The sequence below is a fragment of the Caloenas nicobarica genome, chromosome 6 (genome assembly GCF_036013445.1).
Source record: "Caloenas nicobarica isolate bCalNic1 chromosome 6, bCalNic1.hap1, whole genome shotgun sequence".
NCBI lineage: Eukaryota > Metazoa > Chordata > Aves > Columbiformes > Columbidae > Caloenas > Caloenas nicobarica.
The window spans coordinates 40,949,876-40,970,583 of record NC_088250.1 but is presented as its reverse complement, the minus strand read 5'-3'; the positions used below and the strand labels follow the sequence as shown (position 1 = coordinate 40,970,583).

The 20,708-nt window shown below is 46.2% G+C and overlaps 1 protein-coding gene across 5 annotated transcripts in view; it reads right to left on the bottom strand.

Moving 5' to 3' along the window:
* Positions 1-20,708, bottom strand: part of FMNL2 (formin like 2) — a 133,384-nt gene that overhangs the window by 23,513 nt on the left and 89,163 nt on the right. For all 5 annotated transcript variants that reach the window (XM_065637502.1, XM_065637499.1, XM_065637501.1 and 2 more), the window contains exons 7-10: positions 15,999-16,107; positions 14,634-14,710; positions 12,262-12,355; positions 1,851-1,925 (exon numbers count right to left, since the gene is read on the bottom strand). In XM_065637502.1, the coding sequence (XP_065493574.1) occupies positions 1,851-1,925; positions 12,262-12,355; positions 14,634-14,710; positions 15,999-16,107 (355 nt within the window). The remainder of the gene's footprint in view (positions 1-1,850; positions 1,926-12,261; positions 12,356-14,633; positions 14,711-15,998; positions 16,108-20,708) is intronic.

Here is a 20,708-nt window from a genome sequence, read left to right as displayed (position 1 = left end):
CCATCTCTCGCACAAACAACCCAGCCGTGCCGTTGGAAACCTAACTCCAGGTTTCAGTCTTTGCAGGACTTTTTCCAGTTCCCACGCTGAACCCCGATTATTCCTGGTGCCGGTACTGGCCTTCGCCAGCTGAACTCTGCTGTCCTGTCCTACCACCCAGAGCCAAATTCCCCTATTTCAATAGTGCCTTTGTTGCACTCGCTTTGGCTCTTGCAATGTTAGGGCCAAATTCTCATTTCCTCTCTCAGATTCTTACATACACAACCAAGGAATTTATCAAGGCAGAGAAAACTAACCCAAGAAAGTCGCTTTCAAGATGAAGTAAGTCAATGTCAACAAAGGGAACCTTCTCTAAAATACTTGTGAATTTTGTTACTCTTCTCTGTCAACTCACACAATTAACCGCGGCCCCTTCCCAGACAGCTCTCGCCATCTCCACCTCGGGCAGCATGAAAGCCACGTCCTGTAGGAACAGCTCTTTGTTTACGTTCAGTCCTTGCAACTCCTTGAATTACTCAAGCTTTGACATTACGTCCTGGAGCAGCAGCTTGTTAGGGCCAGATGGTGACAAGAACAAGCGGATCTGCCAAATCGTTCATCACCAGCTCTCCCTTCTTGCTTTGGGCTTGTCATATAGCCAAGCCCATAGTTGGTGGAAGCAGCCCAAAAATGCAGATTTTCAGTAGTATTTGGGCAAGGCCTGAAAAAAAAATGTATTTATCCTTTTTCAAGCAAATTTCACCACTACCTTCAACCTATGGCTTGAGAGGACCAGGGAATTTTCTCAGAGGCTGTCCAGGTGGATGCAGAATGCTCACAGCTCACCGGGCTGGTACAGACACACGCTCACATGCATATTTCCTATTACAGCCTTACAACACACCATTTCATATCTTAAATAAAGATGAGGGATGACTTTTTTTCAAAAAGAGTGGACAAATGCCGTGGCTGCTCCAGACTGCACTGAGCTGTGCTGCTCTCCCGCTCCCCAAATACAATCACCCTTCCCTGTGAGCACAAGAAAAATGACCAAGAGCCGGGTGCGGAGGATTGACAAATCTTTCTGTTAAATTTCAGACTAAACTGTGTGTACATCTGCGAATACTTAATGTACACTGTGACTACCAACATGTCCTTACTGGGACTGCAGTAACGAGGAGCAAAACCAACTGCAACGTGTCAGAGTTACTGAGAGCAGCTTGCTGACTTGAGGAAAAATGCAGAGAGCACTGGAACTTTTTTTTTTTTTCCTTTTTAAATACGAGAAAGAGACCATCCTTTTTTGATCACGCCACAAGCTCTGCCCTTCCCGTGGTGCCGCCGTGCACGCTGGCGCTGGTGCCGGGGGTGCCAGCCAGAGCTTCCTCCCTCTGCTCCGTTCTGGTGCTCCAGGGGAAGTGGATTTGGTGAATAATCATGCATATGCACACTGAGGAACCAAAAGTGGTGCAAGCTACTGCTATATTTATCAGCAGATAAGGACAGACGGCAGCTGCAGCGAGTCTCTCCCACACTTCCCCGTCTGTGGCTCCGGGGATGTTGGCACACGGACAGAATACACGTGTCTTGATATTGCAGAAGCTGCTGCTTTTCTGCAGTGAAACAGCGCACACGACCAAAAGGCCACTCTCCTCTTACCTTCTCTGCGGTACAAGGCATTTCTTGAAGATAAATGAACAGAACGGAAGCTAAAAATGAAACGCACGTTATGTAGTTTGGAATATAAAAAAAGTTGTATTGTGGTAATTTGAGGCCAAGGATCGGAAGGCAGATACATCTCTGCCTACGCCAGCAGGACCAGACACAGTAAACACTGAGACCAAAGTCTGCTGGTGATAAACAGCACTCACCATAAAGTCGATGTTGTTGTCTTCATTTCGGAAGTGCTCCATCAGCTTCTCGAAGCGCTGTTTCTCCCCACACACCTACAAAAGAATCACAACGTGTTTGTTAAACTACAGCTTGCACGAGAGTATTAAAAACACCTAAAACGCAGCTTATCTGCTTGCTCAAAACCTCTCCGCCCAGGTTTCCTCTCTTGTTAAAAACATTCGTGTTCATGACAAATTCAGTGGAGGAATCACAGGTGAACACCTGCACTGGCAGTGTAAGGGGTCGGGTACAATTATAACTCTTTGTACCTCTTTTCCCCCTAAAAATGTAATCATACCCACTAATGGGAAGAACGAGAGCAACAGAGTCGCGCTGGGCTACGCCACAGGAAGACTCGGCCTCTCACAGTTCAGAACTGGCTCTCCACTCTCATATAATGTAATTAGGAAGAAGAACAAATTACAGGGAAAAAAAAAATAAAATTATCGCTGGCTAAACGAGGAGTGAAATACATCAGCGTAACTATCAGCTGGTCAGAATTACAGAGCCATAATATGGGGGTGTTGGCAGGAAACACAACCAACTGGAGGGGGAAATAAGATCTAAGATAAAGCAGGTCTCAGGATATTGCTTGAATCTTTTTACTTCCCAGCAGCTTCTCCGGATCAGTCCTACTTTTCCCAGCACACAAAATGATCTAGAGTAATCCACACCAAAATCGCAAAATATTAAATAAGTTGGAAGTGAAAGGGCGCAGAGGTGAGCACCGGGAGGTGCATCCATGCCCCCATCCTCCCCAATAGCAACTGCAACCCCTCCCCTCTGTGGTGCTTCGTTCGGGGTATTTTTCAACATCCCTGAACACCTGAGCCATAGGGGTAGAAGCTGGTGCACAGCAGCTACGCTGAGCCCGGTCATCCCGGTAAGCCCAGCCATCCCAGCAGGGTCAGCCGGGAGGTGATGGGGCAGTGCAAAGGGTCCGGTGCACTCCCAGATCCACTGATGCTCATACCCCACACCGCGAGCTGACTGCTCGGTTGCTGGATTTCGGCATCAAACTGAGCAGTGGATTCGGGGAGAGCACGGGCACACTCTTCTGAACAAGGCGCTAAGTGCCTGGGCAAGCACATCCCTGCACAAACGGTGCTAAATGATGTTCCCAGCATCACCTTCCTCAGGTGCTGGCTGTTTGCAGAGGGACAGAGCAGCTCTAAAACAAACTGGTTTGTTCTTAAAGGCCTTGAAAAACAAGAGTCCAGTCATGTGGGGCACTGAAATGTCCCTTCTGCTGAAGAACAAAACCCTCAATGAGCCCAAGAGGGTCTTTCCTTCCTTAACCAGATTTCACCCAAACGTCCCAGGAGTGCTGGGGACCTGGCCGTGGGACCTCCAGCCCAGGACGGCTGGTTGGAGTCACAGAAACACAGAATCACAGGATGGTTTGGGATGAAGGGCCCTCCCCAGCTCCCCCAGCACCCCCCTGCCATGGGCAGGGACATCTGCACCAGCTCAGGTTGCTCAGAGCCCCGTCCAGCCTGGCCTGGGATGTCTCCAGGGATGGTTCAGCCACCACCTCTCTGGCCAACCTGGGCCAGGCTCTCACCGCCCTCCGTGTAAAAATTTCTTCTTCATGTCCAGCCTGAATCTCCCCTCCTTTAGTTAAAACCATCACCCCTTGTCTTATTGCAACAGGCCCTGATTAAAAGTCTGTCCCCATCTTTCTTATCAGCCCCTTTTAAGTACCGAGGTGGACTTTCAAGTCCACCAGCTTCTCAGTGGCACAACCCTGAGACATCAGCTGCTGCTCCCCTTGGCAGCCAGCTCATGGCACAGTAGTTATGAGCAATTAGACAGTGAACAGTAATTAAGGATTGGCAAGAGCACCGGCTACTTCTCCTTTAGAAATGAAACTCTTTGGGGCAGGGACCAGTTCTTTGTGCATACTTCTATGTTTGTGTGTCCCGCAAGGAGACCAAATCCCCGATTCGGGTTTCTAGATACTCTCCAAAAGCAAATTCTTTACGAAGTATTCGTTATTATTACTATTCCCATATCAGCTTCCTCTTTCTAACTGTGTCTATCTTACAGCATGGACCTACATAAAGGTGAAGGCCCGAGCAGACTCCACTGAAGTCCCACAGGGTTGAGCGGGACCTAAACTGAGCTGAGATCTGCAAAGCACTGCGAGTAACGGTCTGTCGGGTGACCTCTCGCCACGCTTTCTGCTGCCTATCATGACCAAATAAAACATACTTGTGGTGTATGCGGGACATCTTCTGTCATTCCTAAGCAAAATTGCCATAACTGGGTTATTATTCAGATAGTTGTGGTCGGTACCTGACGTCAACGGGAATTCTGCCACTGGATCCCTGTGAGAGGACGCGGACAGTGGTTATGCTGAATTATTTGATAACACATTACAATCAATATTTGCGGCCACAATCCCACAAGTTGCAACTACAGGGCTCTGTGCAGGCTCAGCGACCCCGGCTCGCACAGCCCCGGTAAGCCCAGAGCTGAGGTCGCTCACAAACACTTGCTAAAGTTGTATTTAAATGTTTCTGGCTGAACCTTAAAGACTCGCAAGGTAGAGCAAACACACTTAAACAAAGCATGCATTCTCAAGTTGTGCTGGGGGTTTAGATTGGATATTAGGAACAATTTCTTCCCCAAAGGGCTGTGGGGCATTGGAACAGGCTGCCCAGGGCAGTGCTGGAGTCACCATCCCTGGAGGGGCTGGACAGACGGACATGAGGTTCTCAGGACATGGGGCAGTGCCAGGGGTGGGGAACGGTTGGACTCGATGATCTTAAAGGTCTTTTCCAACCAAAACAATTCCATGATTCTACGACACGTACGCTACCATGCAGGAGCCACACACCCTTCAGGAGGAAAAAAAATGAAATGCTGCAAAAACGTCAGCCCCGTCAGGAAGAGCCAAAGAGAAAACCAGAATTTGGCCAGGTTTCAGGAGCTACTGGCACTGGAAGGATCAAAGGCAGCAGCTGCCCACCAACATAATTTGATTTTGGAGGCGTACGCTGGGCCTGATCCAGCCCCTGCTCAAAGCAAACCCAAGGAACCCTCTCCCTGACTTGCACCACAGGCTGTTTAGATGCATCTTCTCTACATTATTATCCCAAGTCATTTTTTTCCTGCTGTAGTAAACGGCATGGTATTTCAGCTCAACCAACTGCAAATTCTTCCAGCGCTCTCCATACTCTCCCCTCCCCACAAAACAGTGAAGAGTCAACACAACAAAAGGAAAAAAGTAGGTTCGTCTCAACTTTGAGCTCTAGACAATCGCGTCTCTCTTGCACCCACTTCGGAAAAGCTGGAACTGACTTGAACAACATAATGTATTATGGAAACAAAAACAACAATGGTGCATATGATCACTCAACAATAAAAGCCAGAAGGACTGATTTCTGGGAAATCTAATGTAAACCGTCCCACATGGATGAGGAAAGCTGACATAAACAACTACAAGCCGCTTATGGCTGACTAATTAAATTAGAGAGCAACTCAAAGTGATCCGGCCCCGGCAGAGAAGTGCGATCCCGGGACACGAGCAGCCGATAGCAGGAGGAAAAGCAAGAGCAACCTGCGGCTTTCGGTGGCTGCTCGCAGATATTTCACACTATCATCAGATGAGTCAGTGCTGGGAACGTGCGCGTTCCAAGAGGCAGCGAGCTGACTTTCATGAAATGATATAATTTATCCTGGAAGATTAAAGAGAGTGAAACCGTAGATGAAGCCTGAAGGTTGGCCAAAATCCAAGACGAATGCTGAAATCAAATCCCACCACATAAAACCATATGTTGCCATTTATATTTGAATAAATTTCCAAGCTCTGTCATTTGAAAGTATAGCTGGGGCTAAGAAAGGCTGATCTTTATATTATTAGCATTATTCTGTGTAAGAAGGAAGATTAAATGGGTTACCACAGCTATAAAAAACCTCTGTCTCTACTTAGACTGTGAAAAAAAGAACTTTTTAGGTTGCATTAAGCCCACGTCATTCCAGAAGAACAATGTGACTTTATGGAAAACCACCCACGAAGGTCCTTTCTCTGGCAAGGCTCTGGGCGCTAACGAACTAAACCCATCACAGATCTATTACAAAGGTACAATACAATCCTATAAGGAAGCAAAAGGATCCGTTATGAAAAATTTGGGGATGATTGCATCCATATCCACCTGGCAATGCTCTCGGGTCACACTGTTCCCCATCCAGACCACCCAAGGACAAAGCTGAACCACAACCGTGCTCACGCGGCCGGATTATGGTACGATGCTTCAGGAAGGTGTCCTGGGCAGGAAGCAAAAGACAACAAGGGTATTTCGGAAAAACTGAACATGTTTCCATGTGCAGTGTCAGGGAGAAAGTGAAAATCCAGGCTGATGGAAGCACATCCTTCGCCCGCCTACCTCAGACAGCTATCTAACGACATGAAGCACCACCTCGTTGGGTTGGAGAACGAAGCTCGTAGCTAAACCTCCCCATGAGCAGACACAGCATGCTCCATGCGGAGACGGCAGCCAACATGGGCCGTATTTCAGGCTCCGGAGCTGCAGCTTGTTGGCCAATGGTGCAGAACGCACGCAGCTGCCAGACCGCTATCTCCTGCACATCTGGAGGACCGATGCTGCTGAGATGCGGCGCCCCATCCAGTCGCTGGAACCACCTACTGCAACCGCGAGTGGCGGTCTGTCAGCAACGGGGAGAGAGAGTGACAGCTCTGAGGCAGCAACACGTGCTCCTAGAAATGACACGAGCAAGCTCAACAACTTGCAAAAGGAGCGGGTAACGCCTGGTGGTCCCAAACTCCATCCAGAAAATTAATTCATTTTGGCCACATTTACACTCGACATGTTCTGGCATGGGAAACGCAGGTAACAGTGACCTCAGGGCGGGGAAAACAGTTCTCTGGAGGATCAAATTTAAAATACTTAAACCTTAGGAACGGCTTTGAAATACAGGACACTTTCTGGCAGTGCAAACGTTAAAATAAGCATCCACCACATGTCACCCAAGGGTTGTTTTAAGCTGCTCCCTCCTCCTTCCAACAACTTTTTTGAGTTCTGAAAGAACAGGAAGCAGTAGCACCATTTCACGGCGGATATACGCTGTGTAGACGAACACAGACCCTAGGGGATGTGGTGTTAGAAACAGCCTGATGTATGGGCAACCCAAAAATTCAGGGGAGCCTTTGTGAGCGTCCTCTCCTGGCTGTGCCCCTTTGTCCGGCAGCACAAAGCTGCCTTCTGTGCCCGCGGTCCCACCGCCGCACACAGCCCTCCACAGAACGCTCTGTTTGCCCTCAGCACGCTGACATTTTCGCAGTTTGCTGAAGAACAAAAAAAATCAGTTTTCCCATAAGCTACTGGTTAAGTAAACAGTTATTTAATACTTACTAGGTTAAAATACCTTTTGCTTCTCTACCAGCGGGGTTAGGGCACTCGCAAAATATTGCTGCAGTGCAAAAGAAAACAAATGTATTTACATTTTCCAGCCCGTGCTAACGGTTCCTCCTAGCACTGAGTTATTATAATGGCCCGTAAGAATAATTCAGAACTGCTGTTTTCAGTGCTGCCATTCATTATGCAAATAGAGAAATCTGACTCTGAACTGAGTATTGTGAAAAATCGAGGGCTGAACAATATTGTCTCACTTCGCCTGAGTGAAAACTGATGGACATAAAGAATGAGGTTCATGTGCCATGTCCCTGCCTTCTTGCTCACTGCCCGGCAATCCAGCTGAACCCGGCCTCTGTAAGCTCGGCTTTAATAGTCATAACCAGGTGACGCGCAAGGCGATTGCGATTCTGCTCACCTGGTTCTTTGGAGGGAAAGCACCTCAATTCCGCTTTTATTTTTAAATACTAAAATTGTTTCCTGTAAGGAGAAGCGCACAAGCGTATACACACCTTACCAAATTCAAATATTCTGGTATATGTCTGTATAATAATCAATTTAACTGCTTTGCTGGACTAGAGCCAAAGTCAGGAAGCGCTCCCTGCAGAGCCAGGATTATTCCTGGCTGGTTTTCTGTCTCACTGCAGATCCCAGTCAATTCTTTTGCCTCCTCGGTTTGGATCCATTTTAAAACTACTATTGTGCTTATTGAAAAAAAAAAAAGAGCGTACAGTCCTTCGGTCTTTTCCCAGCAATATTTAGTTGTTATTGAAGTAAATTCTCCTATGTTTAAAATGGAGATTAACAAAAAGCTTCATGAGGACCTAAGATTGTGCTCCTTAAAATGTGAGTTCAGAGTACTGTGAAGAATATTCAAAAACTGTCATTTTTCAGATCTCCGCTAAGGCTGAGGAAATGAATATTTACAAAAATCTCACAATTTCTTTGTAACTCTTTTCATTATGCAATCCCATTAGCACTGTTGGGTTGTGATTTTTTTCAACATATCTGTAAACTGACTGAAGCTATTCATTTATTGGCTACTACGCTTGCAGTAAATGAAAAACACATAAACCATGTCAATAAAACAGCTAACACGCCGCAAAAAAAAAATAATTTTGAAGCAAGGCAAGTGAGCTGGCAAACAGCTTCCTGCGCTCATAGCCTCAACGAGCTTTAATTCTGTTGAATTAGAACTCTTCTGTTCATTCTATTTCAACCTTCTTTCCCTTTTAGCCCAGAGCGAGACCTCCTGCAAACGGATGAGCTGGATTTAGGCTGGAAACTGGGGCGATTCACCCAACATCTGCGCTGGCCTGGACAGAACGACCAAACCCAGGAGGTGTGTGAACATTTGGGGCATTTCTCTCTTGGAGAGCTAGAAGTTACCATTCTGTCCATGCTGAATAGTTCCCCAAAATGCAGAGCAGGCTGCAGAAAGTAGATACGTGCACCATGAGACTGACCTAAACCATCCCCGGCTTGCGCTCAACGTGAGAACCCCTTCAATGTTACAGGGAACACAAAGGAGAAATGAAAAGATGGATGAGAAACTACTACTGGTTTATTCCATACAGTACAGATGAGAATTTCATTTTAAACGCTTCCTGCCTTTTGGCAAAATTTTAAAAAAAATGTATTCAACAGCTTTGCCACTCACTGGACTGAAAAATGGAACCCGTGTTTCCCACCACCCGTGCGACTGTGTGAAGCCTCATTTCCTCAACTCTAATGAACTTTGCAATAAAACACCCACCTTTTCTTCCATCCATCTATCCATCCATCCTTCCATCCATCCAACTATCCTTCCATTCATCCATCCATCCACCCATCCATCCAACCATCCTTCCATCCATCCATCCTTCCATCCATGCTTCCATCCATCCATCCAACCATCCTTCCTTCCATCCATCTATCCATCCATCCTTCCATCCAACCATCCATCCATCCATTCATCCTTCCATCCTTCCATCCATCCATCCATCCTTCCATCCATCCATCCATCCCAAACCAGTCCTTCCCTCTCCTGCTCTCCATCCCCCAGCAATAACAGCAGTTCTGGATTTTCTTTTCCTGTTGAGTTCTGCTTTATTCGATGCCATCTCAAGCTCCTGGTTCACTGTAAAATTCATGGCGGCTTTGAAATACCCTCGTGTTTTTGTGTTTGGAAGTGACCTGCTCAACGTGATCTTAATCCTGTACAGAAAGCGAGCACTGGGCTGTGTCTGTGATGCACAGAGCAATGCAAAGTGAAACAACCTGTGCACCAGAATCCATGATTTCGGATGAAATAAGGGGCAAGAATCATTTTCAGGAGACAGATTAACAAAACAAAACATCCTCCAGTTGAACATCCTGAGCCCAGCCAGAAAATGATTGGCCTATAAAATCATTTTCAAATGAAAAGCCACTTTCAAAAAAGAATTCTCGACAAGATTCAGATCAACTGTGGTTTTCCAGTTTTCCAGACCCTGAGAACCAAATCCTGTTCTCATTTATATCAGATCAAAGTTCAAAGCCTAATGAAATATTTGATGTTCACCCTGATGTAAATAAAAGCAGAATTTGGTCCGAAATATCCTGTTTTCCCTACTGACTTTATTACAGAGTGAGTGTCAGGCAGGAGTTCAGGTTTCTTTTGAAGTTATTTTATGGCAAGGAGATAGAGTGGCAGAGATCTAGTTCGACGAGTCTAATCTGTCCTAAATATGCACAGAGTGTCTGATGAAAGAACCGCAAGGAGCTGTGGCACCCTGCAACGCGTTCCAGAACCCGCACAAATATTCTTGAGTTTCCAGTCATTTCAGTTGGAAGAATACTGCTACAAATCTAACCCTGGGTACTCTACATGTCAGCAACTCAGATTATTTTTAATATAACAGCTGAATGAGGTGTAAACATGAGGACTTGAAACCATTACTGAAAACTTGCGCAGGAGGAAACTGGAAAACAACAGCACAGAGCAAGAAATAACCAGCGTAACTCGTTAAAAAGAACAGATAAATGAAGACTTGAGAAAAGTACAATCCCCTCCTTGCCAGCCCATTCACCCGCAACATCCACAGTTCCACTGCAGCAAACGACTTGATCAAACACAGACAGGAGCGGAATAACTAAATAATGGCAGACAAATTGTGTCACATCGGAATTTTTGAACACTGGCAGGACTGAAAAAAGAGATGATAGAGCACTTGGAAGGAAACGAAGGAGCAAAACCTCGACTGCAGATGTCAGGAAGGTCAGAGAGCAAACAGGACTTTGTCCATCGTTCCCTGTGACAGGGGCTGGACTCGATGATCCTTGTGGGTCCCTTCCACCTCAGGACATTCTATAACATGATTCTATGCAAAGGGCCAGTTTAATGATCCTTACAGACCGTCCCGACCAGCGGTTATTCCGGCTGGGCTCCTTTGCCCGCCTTACCTGTAATCCCTCTCACCCTCCTCCCTCATGAGTCACAGTTCTTCTATAATAGACTAGTAATAAGCCAGAAGAACTTGAGCCTGGAGTAACACCACTGTACTTGGCACGATTACAGTGCTTCTCCCATTTAAAGCGCTTCTCTCATATTACCCGATTGTTCTTCATACCAATCTCATCTGCATTTGCTTCCGCAACTCCTTCGTTTCACAGAGGTGCAAACAAAGCCACAGGTACCGGCAGCTTGCCCAAGGCTACAGGGGAAGAAATGAAACAACAAAACTACAATTCCCAGTTCCGTGCCTGCAGGAAGGGACTGCAGACCTCTCCCCAGCTGGAAGCAGAATGTCTTATTTCTATATTCTGGGCTTATTTCCGTATTCTTCGGCTGGTGTAACCCAGCAGTAAGGCTTTCTCCATGGTCACACGACAACTCCAACACGATTTCCACGTGGCGGCCGGGAAGCCTCGGCAGCAGCCGTGCTGTTGCCATCACCTCTGTCCTCTGGCAGCTCTAAATACACAACACAGCTCACCTCTAGGACAGGTCTGGTCTTGCAGAGCCAAGGTTTCTACAACAGGCCCACACTGGAGATGACTTTTTGCTCTGGTTACTGACGAGCACCTCAGAAATACAGTTATTTGTCTAAGACGTGCAAATATTTACAGTGGGTGGAAATCAGAGACTGGTATCTCTCCAGCAGAAACAACTTCCAAAACACAAAAAGTTAAAAAAAAAAAAAAGTGGCTTGTTGATCATGTGCATTAACCCACTTAGAGCAACCGTGGCATTGAGGAAGAACAAGCTACATGTTCACACACAGTCCAGTTGGGACTCATCAAGCCTAACAATTTTTGAGCTGGTAAGTCTAGATTCATTTTTCTCTGGTAATAAATCCACACATATATCCAATATTCAAAATAAGGTAGAACAGCAGCTTTCTAGGACTTGATTCCCACAGTTGGGCTTCTGAACCTTCATATTCTCAAATCCCATTAACTATCGTATGCAAACATGGGGTGCACTTGAACCTATGTACCTGTGAACGACACTCTTTTGCCCCACTTGAGCCTATTGGAATATTTACATTAATTTCAGCATTCAGTGTTTCATCACAGACAATTGATTTTCTAATTTCTCCACAAATACAATTTCTACTCCTAGTAAAACCGCGAGTTTTGCATTTCAAGGGCTTGTGTAAATGGCTCTGAATACAGGAGATCTAATACACCATTCCCGGTTGTTTTATCAAAGAACATACAAAAGAGTTCAGGAACTGGAGCAAAGTTCTCAAGATCTCCATTAATTTTCCACGTCAGGGACGTAGCTTGACTGGCCAAAAGGTAAAGGGAGCAACTCACGGTCTGGACTCATCTTGTTGGGATTACGGCTCTTTTAAACAAAAGCACAGAAAATGATGGCATCAGCACCGCTATCTGACTCTTTCCACTCAAAGTGACTTATGGAAAACCTGCAGTTTATGGAAAATCTTTAGGAAATGTAGCTGAATGTGAAAGCTCTGGCCAGTGCTATCCATGTAAAAGAACTACCGACACGCGCGCCAAATTCTAATAAAGCAGAGAAACGTACCTCCTTAAAGTTATCGAATGCAGATAAAATGATTTCGTGCCCTCCTCTGACGAGGCAAACAGCTGCTAAAAGTTCTAAGACAAGGGCCTTTGTCCTGCGAAGAAAAGAAACCGCGACAGTCAGTGACCACCATGTGAGGATCCACCTTCTTTCTGTTTGAAACCAGATGTGGGAGACGGAGTTTGCATCCCGTGTATTTTTAATCTCTTGAAACGAGTAAACCTGCAAGATGTGTAATGCTGAGCATCCGGGGGATTTTGACTCTCCCAGGATCATGCAGTTTTCCCCCATTTTAACACTTCACAAAACATGCAAAAATTGAAATTGCAGAATATACTTGAGGAAATCGAAGCAAACGAGTCTGGGAAAGGCAGAGCACGTCAGCCTTGGACAGCTCGTCCTAGAGTCCCTGTACAAACCCGGGGAACGCAGGCTTACACAAGCCGGGATCACCGCACACCACCCATTAGTCTTCACCGCAACGCTGCCCTTTTCCTCTAAGCCCCGTTTTCAATGACTGCACTTGTAATTCAAATCTGTGTTTTTCCTGATACAAATCTGAGTTATTTTCTGTGATAATTCGTATTATTCATAGCCACAGAAAAAAATCAAGACGTGGTTCGCTGAAGTAAATATGGGATGCCTTAGCACGTAATTCCCCTCTTGAATCAGAAATCTGGGCAACTGATTGACAGCAGTGCTAACACAGCAAATTAATGAGAGAAGACAACAGAATACCAAATGAAAAGCATGCAACAGACTCGGTGTAAATCTAATATAAATAATCCCCAGTACTTTCTTACAGGGTTCACATAAGGCAAAAGCACCAACCGGCCTTTATGGCCAGATGAGCTCTGGGCAGACAGTAAAGTCATGCAGACACGTATGAAATTAGTCTCATGCTAAAGCACTGACTCAAACCAGATGTTACAGAACAAGAAATACCTTTTGGCTTTCAAAGTGTCAAGGTTATCTTTGGAAACCAGATAAAATGTTCACTTTCCTAGGAAATTTTAGATGTATCATTTTCAATTCTTACTCATCAATTTTTTAATTTTTTTTTTTTCTTGCCACAAGAAGAAAACCCCAAGCTGTTCCAGACAGGATGGAAGGTTCTTAATACGGATCGTCAGGAACATCCCATCCCAGGGCAGGTGTGCGGGGAGAGCGCAGAGCCCGGGGGATGCACATCTGGGGTGGGGACGGGGACGGGAGGTCACAGCTGTATCGGTGGCACCCGTTTGGGGACAAACGGAGGAGAAGGGGTCCCTAAAGCCACCCCCGCCTGGCCTGCCCGCTCCTGTGGCACTTGGCTCGCTCGGGGATGGGATCAGCTCTGCAGCATCTCTCAGAGGTGCTGCTGCCCTTTCTGCACATCCCACAACCCTGCGCACTCAAACCTCTGCTTTCTTCAGAGCTTATGATGGGGCTAAACCAAAAAGGAATTAGGTTTTGAACAGCACTAACATTAAGTTTCGTCTTCAGATTATTTTAGCCACATCGGAAAGCATTTTTTTTTAATCAACAGAAATGTAAATAACCCACTTCTTTCAAAAATGAAAACTCAGGCTCTGTCTTGATCGCCTGATTTCCAGGCACAGGACAACAAACATGATAAAAACAATAAACTTGCCATATCCTTCCCATCCATCCTGTGCCTAGGCTTGCTGACTTAGAGCTAAATAAAAGAAAGGAAGGAAATACCTACTTCCATCAGGACAGGATTTCAAACAGTGCTCTGGAAGGCAAGCGGATAGCCTAAGCAAAGCCTATATGTGTGTGTGTGTATATATATATACACACATATATAGTGCTGTTTAGTTTTGTTTCATCCCCTGGTTTGACCTTTCCTTGCAAACACCCGTATGTCAGATGCGGTTCCTTTAGCCATGCAGGATCTCTGCGGCTGCGGCTCTGCTGGAAGTGGCTGCCGGGGTGACAAGGGTGCGGGGACAGGAGGGGACATCGGTGCCACCACCCGCTTATGGAATTGCTGCTGCAACTGAACAGCAACCTGACACGGAACAAGAATTAAACCCTCACTCAAAGAAATTCCAACCTAAGCACCCTTTAGACAAGATTCTGTAAAGAAGATTTTCCTGTTTTTCAGGGAAATCCAGCTGAGCTGCTCAGGATCAGCAGGGTCTTCCTCGCACTACGATAGTCAGAGCTGAAGAGTCGATTGCTTCTGAAACCAACAGAACTAGATGGCAACTGCTCATCTATTTGCATCATTACACAGATTGAATCTAATTTGGAACGACGTCTTATTTGTACTACAGATTTGGGCGTAAATGTATCCCTGAAAATCCCTTTCCAAGTGCTCTTTACTTACCTACTTCTTAAACTCTCTAAAAGCAATTGCAGCCTACCTGGGATTCTTGTTGTTCAAACTCAGTGCAATTTCATTAACGGCGTGTGGATGCGACATGACCATATTGAATCCATACTGAAAAGAGAAGGGAAAATTAGTGCTTTGGGTTTGAGACTGAAATTATTATTTTTAAAATCCAACAAATCGCACACCTCCAACCAGATCAGCAGCAGTCTTCCCCCCTGCTGTAAGCCAAACAAAATGATGTTGAGTTTAACACATCAGCCAGCGCATTTCCACCCACCACTGTGCCCAACAACACCTCGGCCACTAACGGTGTCAGAAATACTCATTTTGGCCATGTCAGCCAACAAAAGGGGTCCCAGAGCTGCTCCCACACTACTGCCAACCCCTCTGCTCGTCAGTTCCTCCCTCCAACCCCTTTTAATTCTGACAGTCAAGTGTGTCTTTGACTCCCTAAAGAGGAATTTGCAATTCAGTTGCCAAAATCGCTCCTCTTCCACATGCACGTTGCCATAAAGTGACTGCAGCACGCGGCTGCTGCACAAGTACTGTTGGATTCAGTCTCCAAAAGCGAAAAAAAAGAATTGCTTTGGAAAATCCTGTGTTGGTTATTAGCACAAGATTGTTGTTTGAATCCTTCCCATCAGAGGTGAGAAACCCTGAAAATCCCAGGGAGAGGGTGACCCCAAGGGCAGAGCTCACACATGCAGCCGTGTTAGAAACACCTCGTACCATCACAAAACTTGTAATAAAGGTGTTCGCCACAGCTCTTCTTTGAAGCACGTAACTTTTAGTGTTACTGTTTTAGTTAAAAAAAAAAAAAATCCCAAGTCCCTGACACTAGCTGGGCATGCCATATGCTCCCAGCAACCCACGCAGGAGAAAAGAAACTCCTGAAAATAAGATCAACTTTGGGCTAGTTCATTCTGTGACTTGCAGTTATTGCAACTGCCTTGCATGTCAAAAGAGCGAAAGCTTGGATTTTCCATCAGGTCTTCTGGAAAATTCTCATATTTCCTAAGTGTTCATGCTAAATTCTGAGACAAATTCTAACTGCATATGTAATAAGTTAGCGCAAACTGAGCAATCCTGCAAACAGGACCTGGCCCAGTATCCACAGGCTGTTATCTGTGTGTGTCTTCATATTTGTACTAAATTTTACGGTTGGCCTCAATGATCTTAAAGGTGTTTTCCAACCTAAATGATTCTTTGATTCCACAAATCACCTGCATGGGTACACAAGGACTGTGTTATATTGCTTCCCAGCTACACTGCCTAAGAATGAGTAAGAATTTAAACCTTTGCATCAGTTTTACCTTAACAATTCACCACTAACCTTTCCCTCCCCCTCCCACCAAAAAAATAGTTTTGTGGTCTGAAAGAACAAGAAGGGCAATACCTGGTAATTCATTATGGCCCGTAAACACATGATGCAGACATGAACGTCATCTTTTTTACTCACTAATCTGGAATTTTTTAGCGTTCTTCGGCTTGGCAAGGTGTTATACCTGCAAACAAAACCAGCTCTCATCAATCACAAGGCTCTTTTGAGGTGGTGAGAATAAAGGGAATGGAAACATTCCTCCACTGGGTGAAAATGCAGAAATCTTTCAGTGCTGCAGAGCAGACAACCGTCAGATAATATACACACAAGCTGAAAAAAGGTGACGGGACCTCCATCCCTCGTGGCAACCAACAGGGAAAGAACCATCTACCCGCGAACAGTCATACTCTGGATTTTCTTCCATGCACTTCACTCTGCACGAGCCACGGCACAGACTTTTAATTGAATTGAACATTCGGAGGCATCAGCAAATGTGTTAATTCCCACTGCACTTGGTTTAAGAATGGTGCCTCTCTTCTGACCTGCAGCTGAGCTTTCTGAAAGCCCTCCAAATTACTGGAGGAAAATCCAGCCCTCAGGAACCTTCCTAAGAACAGAGGCGCTAATTATTTTAATTGTAACCCCTAACTGGTCAATCAATCTTGAATTTGATTAAATGAGTACAGGGAACAAACACAAAGGGAAATCTTCTAAATCTGACATTTCTATAGCATAGCAAATGAAAACCACATTGGGCTCTTCCTGGGATACCGTTTATTTTCTTTAAGAAAAAACACACTTGATGAGCTGAGTGCAGGGAATTGGAGAGAAGGAGGCACTGCCATGTGAAATACATATATGTTCTTATGTAGGTGGAATGGAATAAGCAACAAGAAAATTATGATTATGGTTTATATCGCAGGCGGTGCCAACAGCGCTGGTGAAGGTGGTGTTCTGAGCTGGAAAAACCCATTATTTATCCCACTCCCCCCATTCGCAGTGTAAATACAGCCCGCAGAGAAGGTCCAGGCAGATTCTCAATTAGTCCCAGGGCTGCGGCATCCAGAGATTTGCTCCTAATTTACACCTGGGCAGGTGAGAGCAGAGACCAGATGGGCATCGGCTCAGATTCTAATGAAACGTCTGGGCAGCCACAATAATCCTTTTGCATTTACAACTATCGTGCTCGAGCCTGAAAACAGTGGAAGAAAGAATAAAAACCCGCTGATAGGAAGACAGAAAGAAAAATAACGTGATGCACGTGCAGCGACGTGCAAATTCTGACATTTGTTATGCAGAGAACAACTCCACCGGGGGAAGAAAGAGAAATTCAGAGATGAAGCTCAATGGCTGGAGTAAATACAAGCTTCAGGAAAAACAAGACTTGTAGACAACGGCAGCTGGCCAAGGCCACCTCTGCAGCCCGAGAACATACACAGGAAGGCTTTGCTTCTCTTTGATTTGGGAGAACAGCAGTGGGGAAAGGTTCAGCATTCCAGCATCCTCAGCTCTCCCTCCAGTCCCTGAGCGGGAGGGAAAGGAATCGGCGCTGGTACCTGGCAGAGACCCAAATTACAACTGCAAACGGGGTGGGATGGGGAGATGGAGACTGGGAGAGCTGGAGATCGGGAGAGCTGGAAATCAGGAGATCTGGAGAACCAGAGAGCTCCCTGGGGACATGCAGCCCCAGGCTTTGCCATCCCACAATGATCCCAGTGTTCCCAGAACATATGAGTGGCACAGAGGGAGTCAACGGGGCACGATCTGTCCTTACTTCTGGTAACAAAGGAACCGCGTGGCATCACATCTCATGAGCAGCTGACAGGATCAACGCAAAGCTGGTAATTATGGAGGCGCTAAAGCTTCGGAGGACATGGTTGCTGCGGAGCCAGAGCCCAGCACGGGCTCCAACAGCATTTACACCAATTCACAGAGGAAAAAAAAAAAAAACATAAAGAACCACGAAACGCAAGATGCAATCCTTAGATCGGGATGCTCAGATCTGCGGAGTGCTGGAAGCAGGAGCACAGACCAGGAGAAGCATCACCGGGTATCAGCCTTGCTCGTCCTAAACAAGTGATCTGAGCATCTGCTGCACCGAGCGTTGGCTCCTGGGCAGCGGCAGAGCGGTGCCAGGTGCGGCTTGGGTGTTATTATACTGCACGGTTTGCTTCTTTCTTTCCTCTGGATATTTTGAGTGCATTTGGGGGGTTGCCCTGTTTATTGCTGATGCTACTGTGGAGTTACTTGCCCAATCTATGCTACTCATTTTGTTTAAAAAGAGGCATAGCTTTTAAAATCAGTGATTAATATCTATATTATATTATATTATATTATATTATATTATATTGTATTGTATTGTATTATATTATATTATATTATATTATATTATATTATATTATATTATATTATATTATATTATATTATATTATATTATAATATCATGTCATATTAATTGTATATAATTATAATATGTATATTATAAAAAATAATACTAAATACTTGAAACGGCTAATAACACACTTGTTTTATACTGACCCACCACCTCACCCTCTGACACAAAGAACGTACTCGCAAATTTTCTCATTTTAAACAGAACAACATCGAGGGGTGGAATCGCAGGAGCTGGGTTTGGGGGAGCGGACCCCGAGGAGGGGTCCAGGGACAGGACTCGGCTGCTCCCCCCCTTTCCCGAGCCAGAAGAGGAGCGGTGCAACCTCTAACTGGGAGCCCAGCATTGAGTCTGAACTGGGAGGTGTGGGAGAGCTGGCAGTGTCAGCTGGAGAACGTGTGACCACACCGCTCCAGCCTATTTCCACACATTTATTTCACTAAATATGAAAAACACTGCAATAAAAAGATTTAGAAGTAATTTCCAGTCACACAGAGATCGTTCCTACAATGACTTATCTCAGTTTTAAACTGCTAATGGCCGCATACATTATTTTCTTTTCAATGTTAAATAGCGGAGTAATTAGATCTTTATCATGCCACTGACAGAAGAAAAATGTATCAACTCCTTAAATTTCAGAATGCCTTTAAATATGACAGTTTTGTCAGCTATAACACGCGGCAGCAAGTCTCCTTAAACTAATTAAGAGGTCCATAAAGCCAGAATTTGGCATTTCCAGCTATTTGGGGAGCGAGGAGAAACAGAATTGGGGAGCAAGGATGTTCCGCAGGGCAGGAGGACGCTGGAGAACGTTGGGTCCATCTCCTGGGAGCTCAGCTTGGGATCCAGTGCCTGGATGGGGCGTTCATGGGCAGAGAGATGCTGGACGGGGCTCTGAGCAACCTGAGCTGGTGCACATGTCCCTGCCCATGGCAGGGGGGCACTGGGGGGGCTGGGGAGGGCCCTGCAACACAAACCATTCTAGGATTCGATGATTCTACACTCCGAGCCCACACACTCCGGCTCACAGAGCTTCCACCCCGTTAGTTTACAATTCGGCTGCGAAACGGGTACAGAATATGCAATCGAGAGCTGCAGTGCAGAGAAAACATCTCCAGCACAGACGGGATTCTGCCCTACACTGAGATCGTTTCCCTTCAACAGATGCAAATTTCTTCACACGGACATGAATGCCAAGAATTAATGAGGATTTTTTGTATGGAAACTCTTCTACAACGACTCTGCACGCTGGAACTAAGGCTCGAGATGCTTTTTCTGTATTAGATGCAACTGCACCAACTCCCGATGTTATTTGTTCCCTCGCTAAAGGCAGGGCAGGCTGGCGGGAGCTCTGACACCTCCCTTTATGCAACATGAGCCAAACCAGGGCGGAGGATCTTCTTTTGCCTTTATTTCGTTTCTTGTTACTAAACATTAGGCCAATCCGAGCATCTGGACGAATTGTTGGTTTTGATTTCCTGTCTGCTGCAGGTCAAAGATTATGTCACCGAGAGTATATTTATCCTGGTAATTCAATTCAGATGGTTCCCTCTTTTATTTCCTCTGCCCCTCCTTTAAAAGAAGAACTATAAAACCAGGGGGAAAAAACAAAAAGGCAGAAACAAAAACCTGACCATGTGCAAGCTCCTGCAGCATCTTTCCTCGGGCCAGCCGTGGGCGGTGGGATGTGGGATGTCACCCGTGGGTGGTGGGATGTCACCCATGGGCGGTGGGATGTGGGATGTCACCCGTGGGTGGTGGGATGTCACCCATGGGCGGTGGGATGTGGGATGCCACCCGTGGGCGGTGGGATGTGGGATGCCACCCGTGGGTCGTGGGATGTCACCCGTGGGCGGTGGGATGTGGGATGCCACCCGTGGGTCGTGGGATGTCACCCATGGGCGGTGGGATGTCACCCGTGGGTGGTGGGATGTCACCCATGGGCGCTGGGATGTGGGATGTCACCCGTGGGTGGTGGGATGTCACCCATGGGCGCTGGGATGTGGGATGTCACCCGTGGGTGTTGGGATGTCACCCATGGGCAGTGGGATGTGGGATGTCACCCGTGGGTGGTGGGATGTGGGATGTCACCTGTGGGTGGTGGGATGTCACCCATGGGCGGTGGGATGTGGGATGTCACCTGTGGGTGTTGGGATGTCACCCATGGGCGGTGGGATGTGGGATGTCACCCGTGGGCGTTGGGATGTCACCCGTGGGGAGGGAGCGACTCCGGAGCCTCGTGCCTTTGCTGCAGGAGGTTGGGGGGAAGCACGAGGATTCGGCATTTCCACAGCTGGGACACCGCACCCATGTGGCAAAACCAACAGCCATAAAATCGAGGCTAAATCTGTGCTGAAATACAAGGTTTAAGGTTCTTTTTCTCACCCAGATCT